This window comes from Saitoella complicata (genome assembly GCF_001661265.1).
Source record: "Saitoella complicata NRRL Y-17804 unplaced genomic scaffold SAICOscaffold_10, whole genome shotgun sequence".
Classification (NCBI taxonomy): Eukaryota; Fungi; Ascomycota; class Saitoellomycetes; order Saitoellales; family Saitoellaceae; genus Saitoella; species Saitoella complicata.
This window is the reverse complement of record NW_017567001.1, coordinates 152877-170662: the sequence shown is the minus strand read 5'-3', so window position 1 is coordinate 170662 and position 17786 is coordinate 152877. Positions and strand designations below refer to the sequence as shown.

The window sequence follows — 17786 nt, the reverse complement described above, 5'->3', positions numbered from 1 at the left end:
TCATCGTGTCGTCAACTGCTGATCATGATAGAGACGGGATCAATGATCATGATAGAGACGGGATGGATCCAATTGATAGATGCAGATCCACGGCTACAAAACTGCCAAGCTCTCGTAACGACACAGCTTAGCAGCCAAGCGAGCGTTCCTAAGCGACACTAAAAAGTGACAGATCAGATTAGCCATCGTGGTTAAGCACATATCTGATGCGAGCGATAATCGGCCTAAGCACTGCCCCAATTCATTTCCACGGTGTCGCGTCTGAAGTTCTTCCCGAAGCGACCCCAAGAAAAAATCTTTGTGGGACGATGCGTGCAGTATAAGAACCCCTAGAACTCCATCGCACTCCAGTTTCTTCAGATCAACGACAACGACAACAACCATGTCGGCACCTCAGCAGATCGCAGGGGACCTCGAGGCCGCCCAGCACCAGAAGCAGGACAACTTCCACGTCCGTACCCGCTCCGCAGACTCCCAAACCACCGATGGAGGCATCGCCAAGCCCACCGCTGGTGTCGCCAAGATGGAGGCAATGACCCACGCATGGACTCCATTCTCCCTCTGGTTGGCCTACATCGGTATCTTCCTCATCGCCGTCATCTACTCCCTCGACCAGAACACCACCTGGAACTACCAATACTACGCTTACTCCTCTTTCGGTGCGCACTCCCTCATCACCACCATCTCCGTCGTAGGACAGATCATTGCGCCCGTGGGTAAGCCTGTTATCGCCAAGATTGCCGATGTCTTCGGTCGTCCCCAGGCTTTGGCTTTGTCTGTTTTCTTCTACTGCATTGGATACGTCCAGATCGCTGCGTCCCAGAATGTCGCGACGTACGCTTCTTCCCAAGTTTTCTACGCGATTGGATCCATGGGAATCATGATCCTCCAGCAGATTATCATCGCTGATACCTCGAACCTCTTGTGGCGTGCATTCTTGTCCGTTCTCCCTGATATCCCATTCTTCTGGTCCTGGAAGGCTGGACCGGCGTTGGCTCAGCGTATGTTGGGTAATGACTTCCTTAACGGCTGGAGGTGGGGATATGGAATGTTCATCATTCTCATGCCTGTTGTTGCGCTCGTGTTGTTGATGGCGATGTTCGTGAACCAGCACAAGGCGAAGAAGATGGGTCTCGTTCAGACTTCCGGGTTGAAGGAGAAGGGTGTTAAGAGGGCTGCGAAGGACTTGTTTGTCGAGTTGGATGTTATCGGCACTTCGCTTTTGACCGGTGGTCTCCTCATGTTCCTCCTCCCCATCGTTTTGGCCGCTGGTTCCGCAAACAAGTGGAAGTCCGCAAAGATTATCTGCTTGATTGTCTTCGGTGTCATCTCCCTCATCCTCTTCGCGATCTGGGAAGTCAAGTTCGCCAAGTACCCCATCTTCCCAGCCTACATCTTCAAGAACCGTACCATGCTCGGCGCAATCGGTATTGGATTCTTCTACTTCATGGCGTACTACGTGCACTGGAACTACCTCTACACCTGGCTCGTCGTCGCTCACTACGAATCCACCGATTCCGCCGGAACCATATCCAACTCCTTCTCCTTCACCTCCACCGCCGTCGCGTTGTTGTGCGGTCTCGCTATCCGCTACACCGGTCGCTACAAGTGGTACGGATTCGCCGGTGTCCCGATCTACATCCTCGGTCTCGGCCTCATGATCCACTTCCGTGGTCCTCACTCGTCCGATGCATTGATTGTGATGACTCAAGTCATCTCTGGTCTCGGTGCTGGTTTCATTAATATTACTGCGCAGTTGGCTGTTCAGGCATCTGTTACGCACCAACAGGTCGCTGCTGCGACTGCTGTGTACCTCACCTTTGTCTCGATTGGTGGTGCGATCGGATCTGCTATCGCCGGTGGTATCTGGACGAACATGATTTACGATCGTTTGTACGAGCACCTCCCCCTTCCTCACAACGAAACCGAGATCGCGACCATCGTTGGTTCCGCGTACTCTGCTACCGCATACCTCCCCGGCTCTGCCATGCGCGAAGGTATTATTGCCGCGTACTCTGATATCATCAAGGCGTTGGCGATCACTTCCGTATGTTTGGCTGTCCCGATTTTGTTCTTCTATGCGTTCTGTTTGGAGGACTTTGATTTGAGGGAGATCACCCGGAGGGCTGAGGAGACTGGCAAGCACGCCAACAGCAGGGATGCCGACGTTGTTGCTCACTAAATAACTTTGGGGGTTTATTGAGTTTTATAAAGGATCATTAATATGTAGAGGCGAGATCCGAGGGTAGGAAGGAGAGGGTTTGGGGGGAACATATTTAGCCAAGATACCTATATCATCGCTACAAAAGGCCGGAGAGCCACTAATATCATATCATATCATCCACTATCTTTGCTCGTTCAATTGACTTCTCATCATAACCGGAGCGAATGGTGGAATGGTGGTTACATAGACGCTTCTCAAGGCGCGTGCAGCTGGCGCACCCCGCAGTTCGCTTCGGTCGTAATTCGGTCAGCGCGAGAATTCGAACTTGGTGAACTTGCGACAAACAACAACGAGACCTCAGAAGCTTATCACCGTAATGGAGAAGAACGCTTCGGAAGATCTCTTGATCGCCGTACCTCTCGTGAGACGTCAAGTCGTGTCTGCGGATCAGGCGGGGTCGCCCGCGGATAACTGGCTTGTTGGGCTTTTGAAGAAGACGTTTTTGCCTGTTGGATATCCCGACAGTGTCAGTCCTGATTACCTCAACTACCAGCTATGGGACTCCATCCAAGCCGTCGCATCCTCTATCTCAAACATGATCGCTTCTCGCGCGGTACGTCCTCCTCTTCCCTACCCCCAAACACAGTCACTAATCCCCGTCGCAGGTCCTCGAAGGCGTCGGCGTCGGCAACGCAAACGCAACAGCCTTGAATGCGTTGTATCTAACAACAGCAACCGACCTCCTCTCCCGCCTCTTCACCCTTGCCACAACAACCCTCCTCTCCCCAACCCTCTCCCTCACCCCCAAATCCCACCGCCTCCACGCCGACCTCGCGAACGATATGTCTATCCTCCTCTCTACTTCCCTCCCTTATTTACCAGACGCCAAAATGAAGGCGGGAGCGATGGTTGCGGCGGGGTTGGCGAGGGCTTATTGTGGGGTGCTTGGGCCGAGTAGTAAGATGGTGTTTTCGGAGCATTTTGTGAGGAGAGGGAAGAGAGGGGGGGATTTGGGTGATGTGGTGGCGAAGGACGGAAGTCAGGAGGTTGTTGTTGAGGCTGTTGGGATGTTGGTGAGTCATTGCTTCATGCCTTTTGCATTGGTGGAGATGACGCTGACGTGTGTGATTACAGTTGGGGACGCTGGTGGTATCTTTGCTGACGGACCCGATCTACGTCGGTATCGCCTTGTTCACGTTGGTGCACATCCACATCTACGCAAACTACCGGTAAGGACCACCTCTTGCTCAAGTCGTTCTACCACTGACATATCCCTAGTGCCGTCGCATCCGTCACTTTCCCAACGTTAACCCCCCACCGCTCCTACCTCCTCCTCCGCTCCCTAATCCCACAAACCGTCAAAGCTGAAGACCCCTCCGACATCACCTTCCCTTCCCCCGCTGACATCTCTAAAGTCGAGGGTGTCTGGAGTTCTGAGCCCTCACTCACCCCTCCGCACTCGATTGACGACTTGATGGAGTGTGGGTGTGATCAGGCTGTGTTGAAAGATATTTTTGAGGGGGAGAAGTATTTGTTGTGGCCGGAGCCTTTGTTCGAGGTAGCTGGTGCACATCATCGGGTTCGGATCGTGCATTCTACCTCTATCACACCGTTCGAAAAACTCAAGGCTGCGTATCATGCTTGGCTCGTGCTCGCTTATAGGAAGATGTACCCGAATCAGAAGGATGAAGAGTTGGTCGGGCAGGCGTTGACTGTTGTGAATGGAGGAGTTTGGAGGTACGGGGAGGAGGGGGTGAGGAGGATGTTGGAGGAGAAGGGGTGGGATTTGGAAGGGTTGGTAATCTGTGAGGAGGGGAAGGAGGGGTATGAATGGAAGCAGAAGAAGGGACGGTAAACTTCAAAAGAGATGAATTTACGTCGAGATTGATGATTTGAATATGCTCAGGTAATGACGTAAATCATCACCATTCCTGTATCGTCTGTGCAGTGCCCTGCAGGCATGACTCGCTCGAAACTGCTGGATCGAGCGTCGAGGTTGCGCGTGTGCCATGAGGGCCAATCGAGCTCGAAGTTGATCCCATGGCCATGTGTCCTTAAGCTTTTGCGTAATGATGACACTACAGTGCGTCGGGCAGCAGACCAGCTGCCATCGTAATAAAACGTAGAAGTACAGCTCAACGACAGCCCATCGATCCAAGTTCCATCCAACACATCCATACAAAATGGCATTCTACCCGACTCGTCCCTCCAACATGAACATGGGCGCATTCCACCCCACCCGCCCACGCTTCAACTCCCCTGCAAACGGCGGTGACTACGCTGGCAAGGCGGGTAACCCCTCTTCTCCTGACCCACGAAAGGGCGCTGGTGGTCGTGTTGGGAATTTGCTCAAGATTGTTGCTGCGACAGCTGTTTTGGGAACTGGTTGGGTATGTCTTTCTCTACCCTCCTTCACCATTTTCCTCCTGTGACGCACATAAAGTGTGTCCTGAAGGGAGTACGGCGTGAAAAGGCCCAAGAAGACGGATCTAACCTAGAATTTGACAGTACTACATCTACACCGCTCCATACCGTGCCGTCGAGGCTGAAACCCCTATTCCTAAATCAACCTCCAAGGCCGATCTCAGGAATCACGTATGAAGGACAAGTGTACGTACGATATGTGGCTTTCAGGGAGCATTTGGCATTTTATTAGACAATTTGAAAAGGGAGGCATGAGGCTCCTGTGTACGATAATATGAACGATGTCACCGATTCACCGGGAAAGACTCCATTTGAAAGTCGATGTGAAGGGTTCGGACCCGCAATTCCTTAAAGCTCGTACCGGCGGTTCATTTGGCGCACAGATCGGGCTCAACATTAAGACTTCTTGAACCTGGTGAACTTGAACAGTTGAAGTAGGATGACATCAAAATCCATTGATTCAAATCATAAAAAAGTCCAGCTCTAGGCCAGAAAATGCTAATCTAGCTAGCAGGCCACAGGCCATGCATCTGAAGTAATGTTCGTCTAAGTCGTAAGAAAGCGAAAAAGCAAAGAAATGACAAAACTCCGTATCCCAATATCCCAAAGATGCCCAAAAAACTTTTTAAGAAACCATAAACATAAAGAAGCGATCCCAAATCAACATGTGGATCAATCACCAAGCAACACCCTGTTGCTGGCCAACACCGTAGGACTCAACCTTCGCACTCTTCTTCTCACCCCAGAAGCGAGCGAGCAAAGAGTGCTTCGCCTTCTTGGTGCTCGGCAACTGCATCACCGGAGCGTCAATCGGGGGGGTAGGAAGCGGCATCTCCTCACTCTCATCCGCCAAGCTCGAGAGACCGGAGGATGCGGAAAGAGAAGGAACCATCGTGGGAGGAGAGGGGTATGCGGATGAGTTGCGTGCGCGCTTGATGGGGTTGTAAGACTCGCGAACGGGGGAGACGGAAGCGCGAGCGTAGGGACCAAAGTAGTCGGTGGAGGGGGAAGAAACCATCGAGGAGATGGAGGACGAGGACGCGTAAGACCTCATCGCCAAGTTCTGACGGATGGGGGCGAGGAAGGGGTTGAGGTGGTAGTAAAGATCCTCGGAGGTGACGCGGAGATCCCAGTTAAGGAGGAAGAGCATTTGGCGTTCCATGCAGTTGACCTCCTCGACGGTGAACATACCGTTGGTGTACTTTGCCCAGTGCACGTTCTTGGGGGAAGAGTCATTGAGGTACTTTGCGGCCAAGATGAGTGCAGCGAGGAAGACGCGGTGGCAGGTGCATTGCATTCCCTTTGCAACGGGAGGGAGTTTGGCGCGGAGACGGTCGAGGTAGACGAGGGTCGTCATCAAGGTGGGTGTCTGGACGTTTGAGCGCTGGCAGAGCGTGTAGATGAATTGGTCCAAAGAAGGGAAGGTCGAGGAGCCGGGGTAGAGAGGAGGGGAGCCGGAGGTTGGGGTGGTGGGAGGAGAGGGAAGGGCGTTGGGGGTTGCCGGGGCACATTTGATGACACTACCGGCCTTCAAGGCAAGGTAGGAGATCATCTCCCGAGAGACGGGGTAGCGGATGAATTCTTGGAGAGCGGCCTTGTTGGACATTTTTTGGTATGTGTGTGTGAAAGACAGATGGTGCCGTTGAAAGATTGTCGGTAGGTATAGAGTGAATGACTGAGTCCGGCCTGCGGGTACTTCTTGTCCAAGTGCTTGTCGTAGAGAAAGGTGAGGACAAGAAAGTTGGCGGGCCGTGGTCAGGCCTTATATCTGATCTGCTGTTGTTGACTTGCTACCGACGGCTGGTCAAGCGTAGGCGAGGAGGCGGTGACAGTTCGTGCTAATGCGCCGTGATTGCGGGCTGGTCGAGCGCTGGAGTACGCAGGGTTGCCTCAGCGTTAATTTTCGAACGGATCAGGCAGGGCCTCGGTATGTCTACTGCGAGAACCAGCCGTTAGCAAACATTTCTTTGCATCGGGGGGGCGAGAAATGCCAGCCCCACGCGTTGCGTTCTGCCTGGGCGCGGAGGCTCGAGCGCGAATTCTTGCGCAAGGGGGTTGGTGCATGGACCAGCCTCTCAGCGGAAGCATGCATCGACGCGCAGAAATGCGAGGAGGTTGAGCTGAGAAGAAAGGAAGCGTTCTTCGGCTCTGACGTTCGCGTTCTTCGGCTTGATGCATTCCATGACCAACCAACCCCTGCTTTCGCTCGGCGTGCCATGATGAGAAGAGGGTGCGGTACTTACGTGACGAGAAGCTGACGCGCGCTAGAGTGCGGTGACAAAGGGTTGATTGATTCGAGGTTGCTGACGAGGCAGATACGAGAGTTCGTGAGAGGTCCTTGATGGGTATGAGCAGTCGAGGCAAGGAGAAGCAATAGAAGGGCGGGGAGGTTATATACGAAGCCAGGCAGACATGCGGAGACGGGAGAAGGAACAGACGCACGTACAGGATGAACGAAAACGCCTTCATCGGTCCATCGAAGAACCGCAGCCGTCGGTGTCAGCAGCCAGCAGGTGGTCTTGTCTCTCCTCATCGATCAGGCAACCCTGAACCGACAAAGAAGGAAGTCGCCGCAAATGGCCGAATCCTTTGTCGATCGGCGATAACTGCGACCTTCTGCGCATGCATGCATGGTTTGACGGGTCTCAGCCGCGCTGGCCATTTTGCTGGGCGCCTGGTCATTGCTCTGAATGCGCGCCTTTTTTGTTAAGTGCCCACATGGATCGTACGCTCGCGCCCCGGGAGTATACCTAGATTGCTCCTTTTCCTTTGCTCGCATGCAGCTGTCATGGAGGTGCTGTGCTGTCTTCGAAGAAGGGAGATCGCCAGTCAATCGGCCCATCTACGCTGGAAACGGCTCGCCTCTTCGCTCGCACATCCATGCATTGCAACTCCTCATGACTCACATCCTTTCTCCCCTCTTCTTAAGAGTTTGTCTTTCAGCTGCATAGTCCATCTCCCTTCCTCCCATTACAGCATGCAACATGCTTTCCTCCACCCGTCTATGCCGGCGCACCGCCTACGCAGACCAGACAAGGCGTGGGAGAGAGGCTTTGGGCTTGAGGAAGCCCAACGTCGCAGGCCCAAACTCATCATGCAAAGCACGGACGGGGTAGACGCATGCATCGAGAACTGGAAGTGGCAGTTTCCTGTTCGGGAAGAGAAACCGAACCCACGCGGTGCGCACGGACTCCGTACCGACTCTTTGGTAGATTGCGGTTGCTGCTTGCGGAAGAGACTCGGTACGCGCTGTGAGCAATGGAGGGTTTCTTGACAGCATTCGATTGAGGCAGGTTCTGGGGTCAGCTGTGCGTCGACCAACCCTCACGTCAGTGGTAGACCACACGCATTACCACTCATCAACCGCATCGAAAGTTCCTATGTCGTCGTGTAGTTATTCAAGAGACATGTTCTACAATGCATGGACGTAAATCGTCAGATCTCCGCCTCCTTCCTTCTTCTCCCCATTTTCTGGTGTTCTCATGCGTTGGAATATGCAACAAGGGTCCACCCCTCTCAAATCTTGAAATCTTCCCACGATGCAAGCCATATGTCAAATGTACATACGCGATGTCCGGGTCCGCCCGTTATCTGTTTTACAAGGCCGAGCTGTTGAATAAGGTGAGAGAGTGGTTAAGTAAGCAGGTTTGATCGAGGGATCGGTTTTGCGAGTTGATCGGATGTACCGAATTCGGCATGTGGTTCCCGCTGTACGTTGAAGGAGAAGAGACACAGCATAGGCAACATGGTTACGCCGCAGGAGGAGGCTCGGCTGAGAAGCTCGAGCGGTGTTTGCTCCTCCCACGTTTTCTAGACTACATTCCTAGAGGCGTAATGGCAGACAGAAGATCGATGTCCTTGACATTTCTAGGGTGGGAGGTGCTGCATTTGGAAGATGCCGAACCGTGGAGATGTAGGTGAGATGTATTCATCGTCGATCATCGCGTTTTCCGCTACTCTACTTCTGGGCACACAGGATCGCGCTGCCTCCATCAACTCCGCCCCTATCACCTCGCCCGCCTAAGTCATGACCCCGAATACCCGGGTAATTCGTGACCTCCAGTACCGCGCGGCCCTCCCCTGCCGATTTGATTCCAATCGTCGGTAGTCAACAGCCTACAGCAACGCACCAAACCTAGGCAAAACTCCAGTTAGCTCAACGCCCATACACAAACATGTACCCAACGACAGCTGCGAAAGCCGCAACCACCGCTCCACCAGCAAGGATCCCGCCCCAAGCAGCGTCGTCCTCAGACTTCGTTGCTCGTCGACGACGGGAACTCTTTGATTTCGTTTTTCTGTACCTGCTCAGAGAAGGTTGGCCTTGTTGATGGTGGGGCTGGGGTGCGCTCCACACAGATCCTCTGCCACATGCAGAGCGGCCAAGGAGCGGCAGCTGCGGCCACTGCAGGGCGAAAAAGGGGAGAATAAGACTTACCCAAACGTCTGCTTAATCGGCTTGACATAATAACCCCCAAAATTCTCCCTCACAACATCCTCCTGACCTACCGGAACCCCCGTCCACGTACACCTCAACACCGTACTGTCCATTCCCTGATCAAACACCATCACCAACTTTGCATAATGTCCTTCGGGCCACACACTCATTCTCCACGTCTGCTCGATCTTCTTTCCTTCCTCAAGCGTGAGGAATTCGCCAGAGATGTTGGAGTTCCAGAGCCCGAAGCGGCCGTGGGGTTTGGGTTCGAGAAGTGCGGGGGAACGGGTCCAGGCTTGGACGCGGGCGGGGTCGAGGAAGGTGTGGTAGAGTTCCGAGGCGCTGGTTTGGAATTCGGCGGTTTCGTGGAGGGTGGAGGTGTTTACTGCTGGTTTCTTGACTGGTGCCGAGGTGGTGGATCCGGATTTTGAGGCAGAGGAGGAAGGGGCGGGGGTTGAGGGTTTAGGTGAGGGTACCGCGGAGGCGGAGGCGGAAGCGGAAGCGGAGCCGAGGGTGTCTTTGATGTCCTTTTCGTGTTGTGCGATCAAATCCCCCGCGAAAGGCTGGAAGAGCTTGCGGAGCTGGGGGGTGATATCCGTCCGTACCAAGTCCTTCACCGGCGCTTTCTCCTTATTTTCGTTGTAGATCTCGACCTCGAAGACGTATTCATCCTCCTCCGTGTCGTGCGCGAGTTCGGGGACCGTGATCTTGCCGGCGACGTCATCCGCGTCTGTCGTGGATCCCTTGTACTCCAATTGAAGCTTGATGTCGAAGAGAGTGATGGTCTTTCCCTTGCGCTGGGAGACGTCGCAATCACCCTCCGCTGAGATGACCTTCGTGACCTCAACCTTTGTTTCACCCTTCTCTGCGGAGACACCGACGACTTTGTCGCTGAAGTACTCGATGATGTGTTGGGAGGAGATGGACTTGTTGACCCAGTGCCAGTTGTTGGGGTTGAGGTTCGTGTGAGAGACAGACATTGTCGATGGTGTGGGTTCCGGTCGTTTGGAGGAGGTATAGGAGGGGTCGAGGTTGTATTATCTTCGAGGACGATGCACGTCTCTGGAAAGTTCCGAGTCCTGCAGGTGCAACGCGGGGTGCACCGAGGATGAGGTCAGCGCTGGTGATTGGTGAATAAGAACTTGGGAAGTGGACTTTCATTCTTTTATAATGCGTTATTCCCTGCTTTCTGTCTCTGATGAACCGCTTCCCTATCACGCACTCGGCAGCGAGTACCGGTCCCTGGTGACGCCGACAACCCCGGCCCATACACCCCCAAATATCTCGAACCCAATGGTAGACCTGACAATCACTCCGACCATCTCTGAGGCAGTATCCGACTACCTCAAACTCCCGACAACTACCGGGAACGATCCAATTCGCGTTTACGAGACTGCAGATCGAATACCCCATGCACGACTCGCCGAAATATCCAAAGCCATACGGCAGACCACGACGGACGACGCAAAGAAAGCGCAATGGGAGTTAAGTGCGCTGATGAAGGGTACATCCGTCTACATCCCGAAGAAAGAGATCAAGCAGCCCGTGAGTTTCAACAACAAGATATCATACACACCTCGCTGATTTGTCGCCCATAGGATCCCAAATACCTCGCCCATCTTGAATCACTACGCCGCCAGAACGAAGAAAAAGAATACGCCTCCATGTTCGGCACCGCAACCCATCTCTCTCCCTCGGGGCTTACTATATCCCCAACCGCCGGCCTATCCCCCGACGACGCCCGCGAACTCCGCTCGCACCTATCCACGATCCTCAACATCTTTCTAACAATGGCATCGATGTTCGCTGCAGTATGGGTTTGGGGTAAACACTGGTCACTAGTGACGAGGGTGCTGGGTGGGTTGGCGTCGGCGATCGCGTTGGGCTTGGTGGAGGCGATTGTGTATTTGAGGTATTTGAGTAAAGTTGAGGATGGGAGGAAGAGGGAGAAGAAGAAGTTGGAGAGGAAGGAGGTGGAGCATACGATGGAAATTCGTGCTGGGTGGGGTGAGGTGAAGGGTGAGGACAAGTTAATTGAGGCGAAGGATGGGGATGCGGGGAAGAAGGTCAGATCGCGGCGGCGGAAAGCGTGATCCTGTGCAATTTTGACAAAGGCAGTTAAGCCGTCCAGGCCACTGCGTTCAATGGCTCGAGCTTTTATAGTAGAGAGCATCCTCGCTGGCTGCTGAGAAAACGAAGAGACGCGTGGGAATACTTAAGTCCTTAGGTTTTCGGTTAAAGCATAGACATTAAAGCAGTCTATAACGCATAAAACATCCAGCTGTAGGCAAATACGAGCTGATGGAGCTACTCACTCGGCAGCAGCCGCAATCCCCATCCCAATCTCCGTCACCTTCGTAACCACACCCCTATTCACCGGCGGCCGATACGACGGCGGCAGCGCCCCACACTCCTCAGGCGCAGTCTGCGACCTCCCAAACGTACGCAGCAACGACTCTGACTCCCCACGCCGGCCTCCTCCTCCTCCACCTCCTCCACCTCCTCCACCTCCTCCTTGGTCATCACCCCCGCCCTCGTCTTCCGTCGACGACTCGCCTGACTCGTAGATAGGGAAGTCCGATACTCCAGCACTACATCGCCTCCGACGACACATCCCGCCTTCACCGGCTTTGATGGCGGAGATGGTAACGGGGAGTTTGAGGATGACGGTATTTCGGCCTGCGAACCCAAGTTTGATCTCGACTGCATAAGTTCGTTCCATCAAGCATCCCACGAAAGTTGGGATGAGGATTTTTCCGAGCATGGGGAGTGGGATGGGGATGTTCATCTTTGCCGTGTATCCTCCGTGCCCGTACTGTCTTCCATGTCCACTAGCTACATCATCGAAGTAGTTACCGACGGCATTCGCAGTCCACGCACACGCTCCCGAACCGGCAGAGTTCGTGCGGTAGACGGTATGCTTTGTCGCCCAATCACTCTCCCGCTTCCAGAAAGCGTTATAGGGATCCGTCGTCCCCGAGCTGGCGAGGCTAAGTTTCTTCACGGCATAGCGCATACGTGATTCAAGGTTAACTTCAATCGAAGTCAAAGCGGGTGGAAGTGAACCGGTTGTGAGTGTCGAGGATTTCTCCGTGGAGGGAAAGTAGGAGAGGCAAAGGGGGATGGAGTTTGTGTATTGAGATTTGGATGATTCACCGTGGGCTAGGGTGAGGAGGGTTGGTTGGCCGGGTGTAGTTGTTTGTACGACGATGTGCCCGTCTTTCTTGCCGAAGAGGCCTTTCGTAAGGGTCTTCTCGGTTGTATAAAGCTCTTGCCTGTCTTGCTCCTCGGTGAATGATGGAGGAGTTACATAATCGTCTCCATCCATCGTAGGCATGATCCTGACATGCTTTTCGTCCTCGATGATCAAACTCCTGTCCTTTTCGTAGCCAGGCAAGACGAATTGGACTTTGACGACATACTCCACTTTTGTCATCTCCGGTAGCAGGTCAGCTCCGGCGGTGGGAATGACCTTCTGGTCGTTGATACTGGGCGGTAGGGAGGCGTGGGGGACGTCACTGTCGCACCCACATGCTGTTGCGAGGATTTGCGGTGGTACAATGAAGGTGAAGGGGAAGGAGATGGGCCCGTCCACCGGACCCTGGGGAGTTTCCTCGACGGGACAGGCGACTTGGAGGAACTGATACACCGTAGTTAGCCTGGTGAAAAGACGAGTACATTGGCTGAGATGGGTTAAATACCTTGTGCGTAGCAGTTGTACGGTTGGTGTAGTCCATTGTAGCAATCCATGTCGTCGTGGTGCCTGTACCGAATGTCAGCTTCGATTCTTTGGCGCGAAGATCTCTGGAAGACTTCGGTACCTTTCAACAAGATGTTCACTTTCTCAATCTCCACTGGGCTATTTGGAGTGAACTCAACATAACCATTGATTTCGTCAAATCGAGAGTAGACCTGTTTAGGGTTGTAGTCGTCAATGAGGACCTTTGCGGAGTGCTTCCCACCGAGGACTCGAGCGACAGCGGAAGACAAAACTCCTCGGCCATTGTTGTTTTCAGAGACACGAGTCGAGGAGGAGGTAGTCGTGGTCGAGGATACTCTGCGGGCGAAGAAGGAGGATGAGGCCGAGCTGCGACGTCTATGGTCCGACATGGTACTGCTTGCGTTTGCTGCGTTGTGAATTGGATCCCTGTTGGTGTTCTGGTGTCAAACCTGTTTGTTAAGTGAGCAATTGCTTGGTGGATAACCCTCATGTGGGGCAGCGAGGTGTCTTTATACGTCGTCCTTGTCGTAACCCGGCGATCTTCCTCGTCATAACAAACGTCCTCCATTAACCGGCTGACTCATTGGCCCGACCGACGGCTGCACCCTACTCTCAGTAAGATTAAAGTATCTCGATGTATGAGTGCATGATGTGTCGGCGTGTGACTTTTTTGGAACCCTGCGCAAGTTGGACACTTTTTGGAGCCACTTGACTCATAGTGGGGGGTGTATGACGCTAGGGCCTTACGTTGGGGTTTGCAGCGGTTATTTGTACCGGCCCCGAAAATAAGGTTAGGCCCAGCTAGTCCACCACTTTTCTCCGGAATTATGCTTATTGGAGTACTAGTGTAGTGAAGGCGGTGTATGTAATCGAGATCGTGAGTCATGCTGCTTGGCTGTCGTCTTATTCGCTGACTCCGTAGTTCCGGTTAAGGTTATCTGTCATACTTGCTAAATCAGAACAGTATAGCGATCGCGATCGCGGCCGCGGGTCGGAGGTTTCTTGTCCCGGGCATCCGCCGGTGATGCAAGGACCAGCCATACCCAGATTGGTAGGCGTAGCCGGCTTCTGACGTTGTGAGATAAATGGAAGCGCAACTGGAGTCATCGGTCCTCGGACAGCGGTTGTTGCGATTCAGCGAGATGGAACTTGAGAGGCGCATTTCGTTTCCCTCCATGCGTTTGTAACTTGACCTCGGACGGCACATAAACGTGAATCTGTGATCATACCTCGAGGTGCACAGCCAAACACCCTCTCGTACACGGGTATAGAAGCCCTATCAGAACCAGACTTCGCTTCCCGGTTGACTTGGACTCCAGCACAAATCGGCTGTCAAGCTTTTCGGCGTAGGGTTCGGCTATCACGCCGCCAGCTTACCTGAGGCCTAAGGTGAACGAAGAGGAGGCCCGTGATAGCAACTGTATCTTGCAATTGAGAGTGGAACAGAAGATAAATAAGTGCAGTATCCTATATAGGGTATCCAAAAACGCCAAAAACGTAACAGTAACCTCTCTTATCTCACTTCTTCGCAAGATCCTCAGCGGCTCCAGGCCTGAAAGGACACCTCCCCATAGCCTCATTAACCAACTTCATCTTTTCCATCCCACTAGTAACACTCTCCTCCGCCGCCATTGGCGTCCCATCCTCGTTCAAGTACTCCGTCTTCATATCGTTCCTCAGCGCGAGTTGCTCGAAGATAGCGGCGGGATCGTAGAACGTCTCCAACTTCTCGATCTTGAAGTCAGCGGAGACGGTGGCGACGGTGATACCCTCGATGTCAATCGGACCACCGTGAGCCTCGGCGGTGACCTTTCGTGGGGGGTTCTGGAGCTTGGTGGAGTACTTTCCGGTCATTTGGCCCCAGTGACGCCATTTGAAGGCGACGACGGGAGGGCCGGAGTAGACCTCGAGGACTTCCCAGGAGAAGACGGGCATGACGCGCTTGAACAACTTGTGGGAACCCTGGAATCCCTCCATCTTGGGATCATAGACACCCTCGACTTGCTTCTCACCCAACAAGGCATTGTAGGTACCGAGCCTCAACATATCCTCGGCAGTCATCCCGGGGCCACCGTTCACGTGGAAAGTGTACTTCTCATGATCGATCGTGCGCCACTCGGAAGCGACAGTCTTGTACGATGCCTCTTTCTCCCAGTTCTTGACGAGGTTCTGGACGAGCCACTGGAGGGATCCAGCCTCGTGGTTGGTCGTCTTCGTCTTCTCGAATTCGGCGTTGACTTTGGTGTAGTCGGGAGCGCGCTTGTTGCGCCATGTGATGTTCTGATCCTTGAGGACTGCGTTGGGGTCGGTCATGTAATCGGGGATAGCGGGAGCAGGGGCCGAGTCGGCGGGGATAGCATCACCCTGAGGAGCCATTCTGATCTGATATGTGTAGGTGTGAGAGTGAAGTAGCAAAAAGCAAGGTCGTGTGACGAGGTTCTGAAACGAAGGTGGAGGTTGTTAAAGAAAGGATCAGGGTAGGACCACGATGTCGATCAGGACGTGAGGAGAACCCTCCGAGGTGGGCGATCCACCCTCGACTTTATAGCCCCATCCTAGATAGGGGGACCCTTAGTCCAACCAGCTTCCAATAAGCACTCGACCAAAGTCCTCTCCGCTTTCTCCAGGGCCACGACCCTGAAACAGGGTAATTTGCCACGAACAGAGTGATTTTCGTTCGGAAATTGAGTGACTATGGATTGGTCGACTGGCTGTCATCTACCGTATCAGGTATATGGCGACAATACGGTGGGATCATGAAAGCAGGGTAGCCATCATCGGACCTCTCAAGATGAATTGCTGAGCTCGACTGATCGTACGACCTGGACCTCGCGCGACGCTACGGATTATTTATTTAGACAGGGGAAATCGATATGCTTAATTGACACCTGATCGAGTTCTGGGATTTATTTCAGGGTGTGTTAACGTGGCACGTAGGTCTCTGTTCGAAACTCTGGGTCAGCGCCGTGGCGATATGAGCGTGGACATGTGTGCGCGTGGCAGGCGCGTTCGTATATCCCTGTCGATGGAGGTCAATGCGCACGCATCCGTAAGTGTAGCTGTCTCTTGGTAATCAAAATTGGGAAAGTAAGGGTGGCGAGGTACTCAATGGGGATCATGCCAAGTCCGTCGACGTCGAGAGCTCCTTTTGCAGCGGCAAATTGAGACCGAGGAGTTTTGCGTAATTGAGTGATAGCATCCAGACAGTGAATTGAACATGTTCATGTCCTCCACTGATCTGTGCCAATGCCTGCTGCAAGCGACGCCCTATCCGACAAAGCGGGCGATACCGGTGAACTGTAGCAAATGTAGGTCTCGTTCATGTCAGAAGCCCCTTAAAATCCTGCCCAACCATTGCTGCGTGTAGATAACTCAGGGCGGAAATGAGTTATGTTGCCATATCTCCACATAACGGAAACCGGGTTTCCGGGAAGTAGTCCCTGGCGATGCAGAGAAATTGGGTTTTCGAGGAGGGGGTTTGAAGAAGACGAGGCAGAAACCGTTGCAGTGTGTTTAAGCGATACTCCAAACATGCTCCGAGCGCCTGAGCGTGAAATGTCACATCATCCTGTTGTCCCTTACTCCAATTGCAATTTAGCATATAGCAACATCAACATCGTTCCCGTGAGAAACCTCACCTCCCATACCCCGGCCACGGCATCCCCCGCCAATCCACCTCCATCCTAGCCGGTCCCGGCGTCCAAGGCTCATCCGCCTTCTCATATTTTTTCAACGGCCAATCCCACGGCATCCTCAACGGCACGATCTCCTTCACCCCTTCCATCACCAACCTCTCCTTTACCTCCTCCGGCACCGTATCAGATTTGTATGTCGGTACGATAACGGTATTAGAAGAGGTATATTGAGCGGGATGGATCAAGATCCCGGCTTCGTAGGACTGGATCTTGAAACCAGGGTCTCGGCCGGCGACGGGGGTTCCCCAGGCTGGTTTACTTAGGTTTGCGCTGGTCAGGAGTGCCCATTTAACCCGCACCCCGCTCTTCTCATCCTCACTTAACCGCATATACGTCTTAATATGAGGCGCAGCTCTCTCCCTTCCCGCCTCGACTGCATGCCAATCACATAGCATCGGCCGCATATACTCCAGTTGAGACTGCATTTGTGGGGTGGAGAGGCGGAGGTGGATGGAGCCTCCTGAAAACCAGCCCTCGAGGGAGTTTTTGATTGAGGACGGGGTTGGGAAGATTAGTTTGAGTGGGGGTTTTCTGGATGAGGGGGTGGAGGAGGAGGTGGTGGAAAGGGCGGAGTGGAAGTAAGGGCCGAGCCAGGTGTCTTTTGGGCCTAGGGAGCCGATGGAGCTGAATTGGCCGATGATTGTGTCCTTGCTTGACGGAGTGTCGGGTGTTGATGGGGCTTGCGAGAGTACATCTCGCATGCGTTCGATGCCCCACATCCGTTTCGTAGACGTAGTGGTAAACTTGCCCGGAACCGATGCGACAAACGTGACTTTCACGGACGAGAAATCATACTTCTTCACTTCCTCCATGAGCGCTTTCAACCGATCCCGCCCATACGCAGCAAAATATGCCATAATATCCACCTCGAACTCCGACGTCGCCGGCGACGCCGCAATCTTGAAAGGCAATGGCGGCGACAACCATGCCGCATTCGTCATGTTCCCCCAATCCTTCTCAATCATATTCGCAGTGTGTACAACGACTTGTACAGTGTCATCCCTCCTAAAGACGACCATCATTTTCGTATGATGCGTACCAAAAGGATCGGGTAAGTACGCAGCAATCAACTCGACATTCTTGTACCTCTCTGCTTCTTCGTATAAAGTATGCCGTGTTGGATCCTCCGTCTTCCAGAAGCCGTGCACAATCTTGATGCAGCATGCATCCGCCGTATCGGGGTCGAAGTGGGAGTAAATGAAAGGTATGTCGAAAAGGAAGTTGAACTGCCATGTGCAGGATATAAGGGGGCCTGAAAGGATGTCGAATAGGGTGATGGTATCAACGTTCTCTGATGGCGGGAGGTCGCGTGTGCTGAGGAGCTTGAAGGGTGATGATATATGC

The 17786-nt window shown here is 53.4% G+C and overlaps 11 protein-coding genes across 11 annotated transcripts; 5 read left to right on the top strand and 6 right to left on the bottom strand.

The window, feature by feature from the left end:
- Nucleotides 1-175: 175 nt before the first annotated feature.
- Nucleotides 176-2477, top strand: SAICODRAFT_113705 (MFS general substrate transporter). Its single transcript, XM_019165327.1, has 2 exons — nucleotides 176-2167; nucleotides 2205-2477. The coding sequence occupies exons 1-2, from the start codon at nucleotides 383-385 to the stop codon at nucleotides 2247-2249; spliced, it is 1830 nt and encodes a 609-aa protein (XP_019024491.1). The 5' UTR covers nucleotides 176-382; the 3' UTR covers nucleotides 2250-2477.
- A 63-nt stretch (nucleotides 2478-2540) lies between these two features.
- Nucleotides 2541-4019, top strand: SAICODRAFT_7097 (DUF647-domain-containing protein; the record flags this gene model as incomplete). The annotated part of the gene is made up of 4 exons (XM_019170634.1): nucleotides 2541-2777; nucleotides 2830-3237; nucleotides 3299-3393; nucleotides 3443-4019. The coding sequence occupies 4 exons, from the start codon at nucleotides 2541-2543 to the stop codon at nucleotides 4017-4019; spliced, it is 1317 nt and encodes a 438-aa protein (XP_019024490.1).
- A 130-nt stretch (nucleotides 4020-4149) lies between these two features.
- On the top strand, nucleotides 4150-4887 carry SAICODRAFT_30109 (uncharacterized protein). The gene is made up of 2 exons (XM_019167591.1): nucleotides 4150-4554; nucleotides 4673-4887. The coding sequence occupies exons 1-2, from the start codon at nucleotides 4348-4350 to the stop codon at nucleotides 4763-4765; spliced, it is 300 nt and encodes a 99-aa protein (XP_019024489.1). The 5' UTR covers nucleotides 4150-4347; the 3' UTR covers nucleotides 4766-4887.
- Nucleotides 4888-5666: 779 nt separating this feature from the next.
- On the bottom strand, nucleotides 5667-6002 carry SAICODRAFT_47218 (cyclin; the record flags this gene model as incomplete). The annotated part of the gene is made up of 1 exon (XM_019168884.1): nucleotides 5667-6002. A coding segment is annotated over one exon (336 nt), but the record flags the coding sequence as incomplete, so codon positions are not given.
- A 257-nt stretch (nucleotides 6003-6259) lies between these two features.
- SAICODRAFT_225300 (uncharacterized protein) lies at nucleotides 6260-7011 on the bottom strand (the record flags this gene model as incomplete). Its single annotated transcript, XM_019166596.1, has 3 exons — nucleotides 6260-6521; nucleotides 6832-6925; nucleotides 6987-7011. Coding segments are annotated over 3 exons (214 nt in total), but the record flags the coding sequence as incomplete, so codon positions are not given.
- Nucleotides 7012-7216: 205 nt separating this feature from the next.
- SAICODRAFT_113410 (uncharacterized protein) lies at nucleotides 7217-8073 on the top strand. Its single transcript, XM_019165326.1, has one exon. The coding sequence runs from the start codon at nucleotides 7377-7379 to the stop codon at nucleotides 7860-7862; it is 486 nt and encodes a 161-aa protein (XP_019024486.1). The 5' UTR covers nucleotides 7217-7376; the 3' UTR covers nucleotides 7863-8073.
- A 631-nt stretch (nucleotides 8074-8704) lies between these two features.
- SAICODRAFT_34848 (uncharacterized protein) lies at nucleotides 8705-10006 on the bottom strand (the record flags this gene model as incomplete). Its single annotated transcript, XM_019168387.1, has 2 exons — nucleotides 8705-8723; nucleotides 9027-10006. The coding sequence occupies 2 exons, from the start codon at nucleotides 10004-10006 to the stop codon at nucleotides 8705-8707; spliced, it is 999 nt and encodes a 332-aa protein (XP_019024485.1).
- A 313-nt stretch (nucleotides 10007-10319) lies between these two features.
- Nucleotides 10320-11119, top strand: SAICODRAFT_7093 (uncharacterized protein; the record flags this gene model as incomplete). Its single annotated transcript, XM_019170628.1, has 2 exons — nucleotides 10320-10571; nucleotides 10625-11119. The coding sequence occupies 2 exons, from the start codon at nucleotides 10320-10322 to the stop codon at nucleotides 11117-11119; spliced, it is 747 nt and encodes a 248-aa protein (XP_019024484.1).
- A 161-nt stretch (nucleotides 11120-11280) lies between these two features.
- On the bottom strand, nucleotides 11281-13226 carry SAICODRAFT_18867 (uncharacterized protein). The gene is made up of 3 exons (XM_019166022.1): nucleotides 12848-13226; nucleotides 12728-12789; nucleotides 11281-12666 (listed from the first exon to the last, which is right to left on the bottom strand). The coding sequence occupies exons 1-3, from the start codon at nucleotides 13134-13136 to the stop codon at nucleotides 11338-11340; spliced, it is 1680 nt and encodes a 559-aa protein (XP_019024483.1). The 5' UTR covers nucleotides 13137-13226; the 3' UTR covers nucleotides 11281-11337.
- Nucleotides 13227-14265: 1039 nt separating this feature from the next.
- Nucleotides 14266-15530, bottom strand: SAICODRAFT_30104 (uncharacterized protein; the record flags this gene model as incomplete). Its single annotated transcript, XM_019167590.1, has 1 exon — nucleotides 14266-15530. Exon 1 carries the CDS (start codon nucleotides 15121-15123, stop codon nucleotides 14266-14268), a length of 858 nt encoding a protein of 285 aa, XP_019024482.1. The 5' UTR covers nucleotides 15124-15530.
- An 869-nt stretch (nucleotides 15531-16399) lies between these two features.
- SAICODRAFT_48976 (tyrosyl-DNA phosphodiesterase) lies at nucleotides 16400-17746 on the bottom strand (the record flags this gene model as incomplete). Its single annotated transcript, XM_019168946.1, has 2 exons — nucleotides 16400-16516; nucleotides 16592-17746. Coding segments are annotated over 2 exons (1272 nt in total), but the record flags the coding sequence as incomplete, so codon positions are not given.
- Between the last annotated feature and the right edge of the window lie 40 nt (nucleotides 17747-17786).

Coding starts and splice junctions, on each gene's coding strand:
- SAICODRAFT_113705 (XM_019165327.1), top strand. CDS start 383: ATGTCGGCACCTCAGCAGATCGCAGGGGACCTCGAGGCCGCCCAGCAC. Junction 2,168..2,204: donor CCAACAGCAGGGATGCCGAC/GTTGTTGCTCAC, acceptor GGGTTTATTGAG/TTTTATAAAGGATCATTAAT.
- SAICODRAFT_30109 (XM_019167591.1), top strand. CDS start 4,348: ATGGCATTCTACCCGACTCGTCCCTCCAACATGAACATGGGCGCATTC. Junction 4,555..4,672: donor CTGTTTTGGGAACTGGTTGG/GTATGTCTTTCT, acceptor AGAATTTGACAG/TACTACATCTACACCGCTCC.
- SAICODRAFT_113410 (XM_019165326.1), top strand. CDS start 7,377: ATGGAGGTGCTGTGCTGTCTTCGAAGAAGGGAGATCGCCAGTCAATCG.
- SAICODRAFT_18867 (XM_019166022.1), bottom strand. CDS start 13,136: ATGTCGGACCATAGACGTCGCAGCTCGGCCTCATCCTCCTTCTTCGCC. Junction 12,790..12,847: donor AGTGAACATCTTGTTGAAAG/GTACCGAAGTCT, acceptor CATTCGGTACAG/GCACCACGACGACATGGATT. Junction 12,667..12,727: donor GTACAACTGCTACGCACAAG/GTATTTAACCCA, acceptor ACGGTGTATCAG/TTCCTCCAAGTCGCCTGTCC.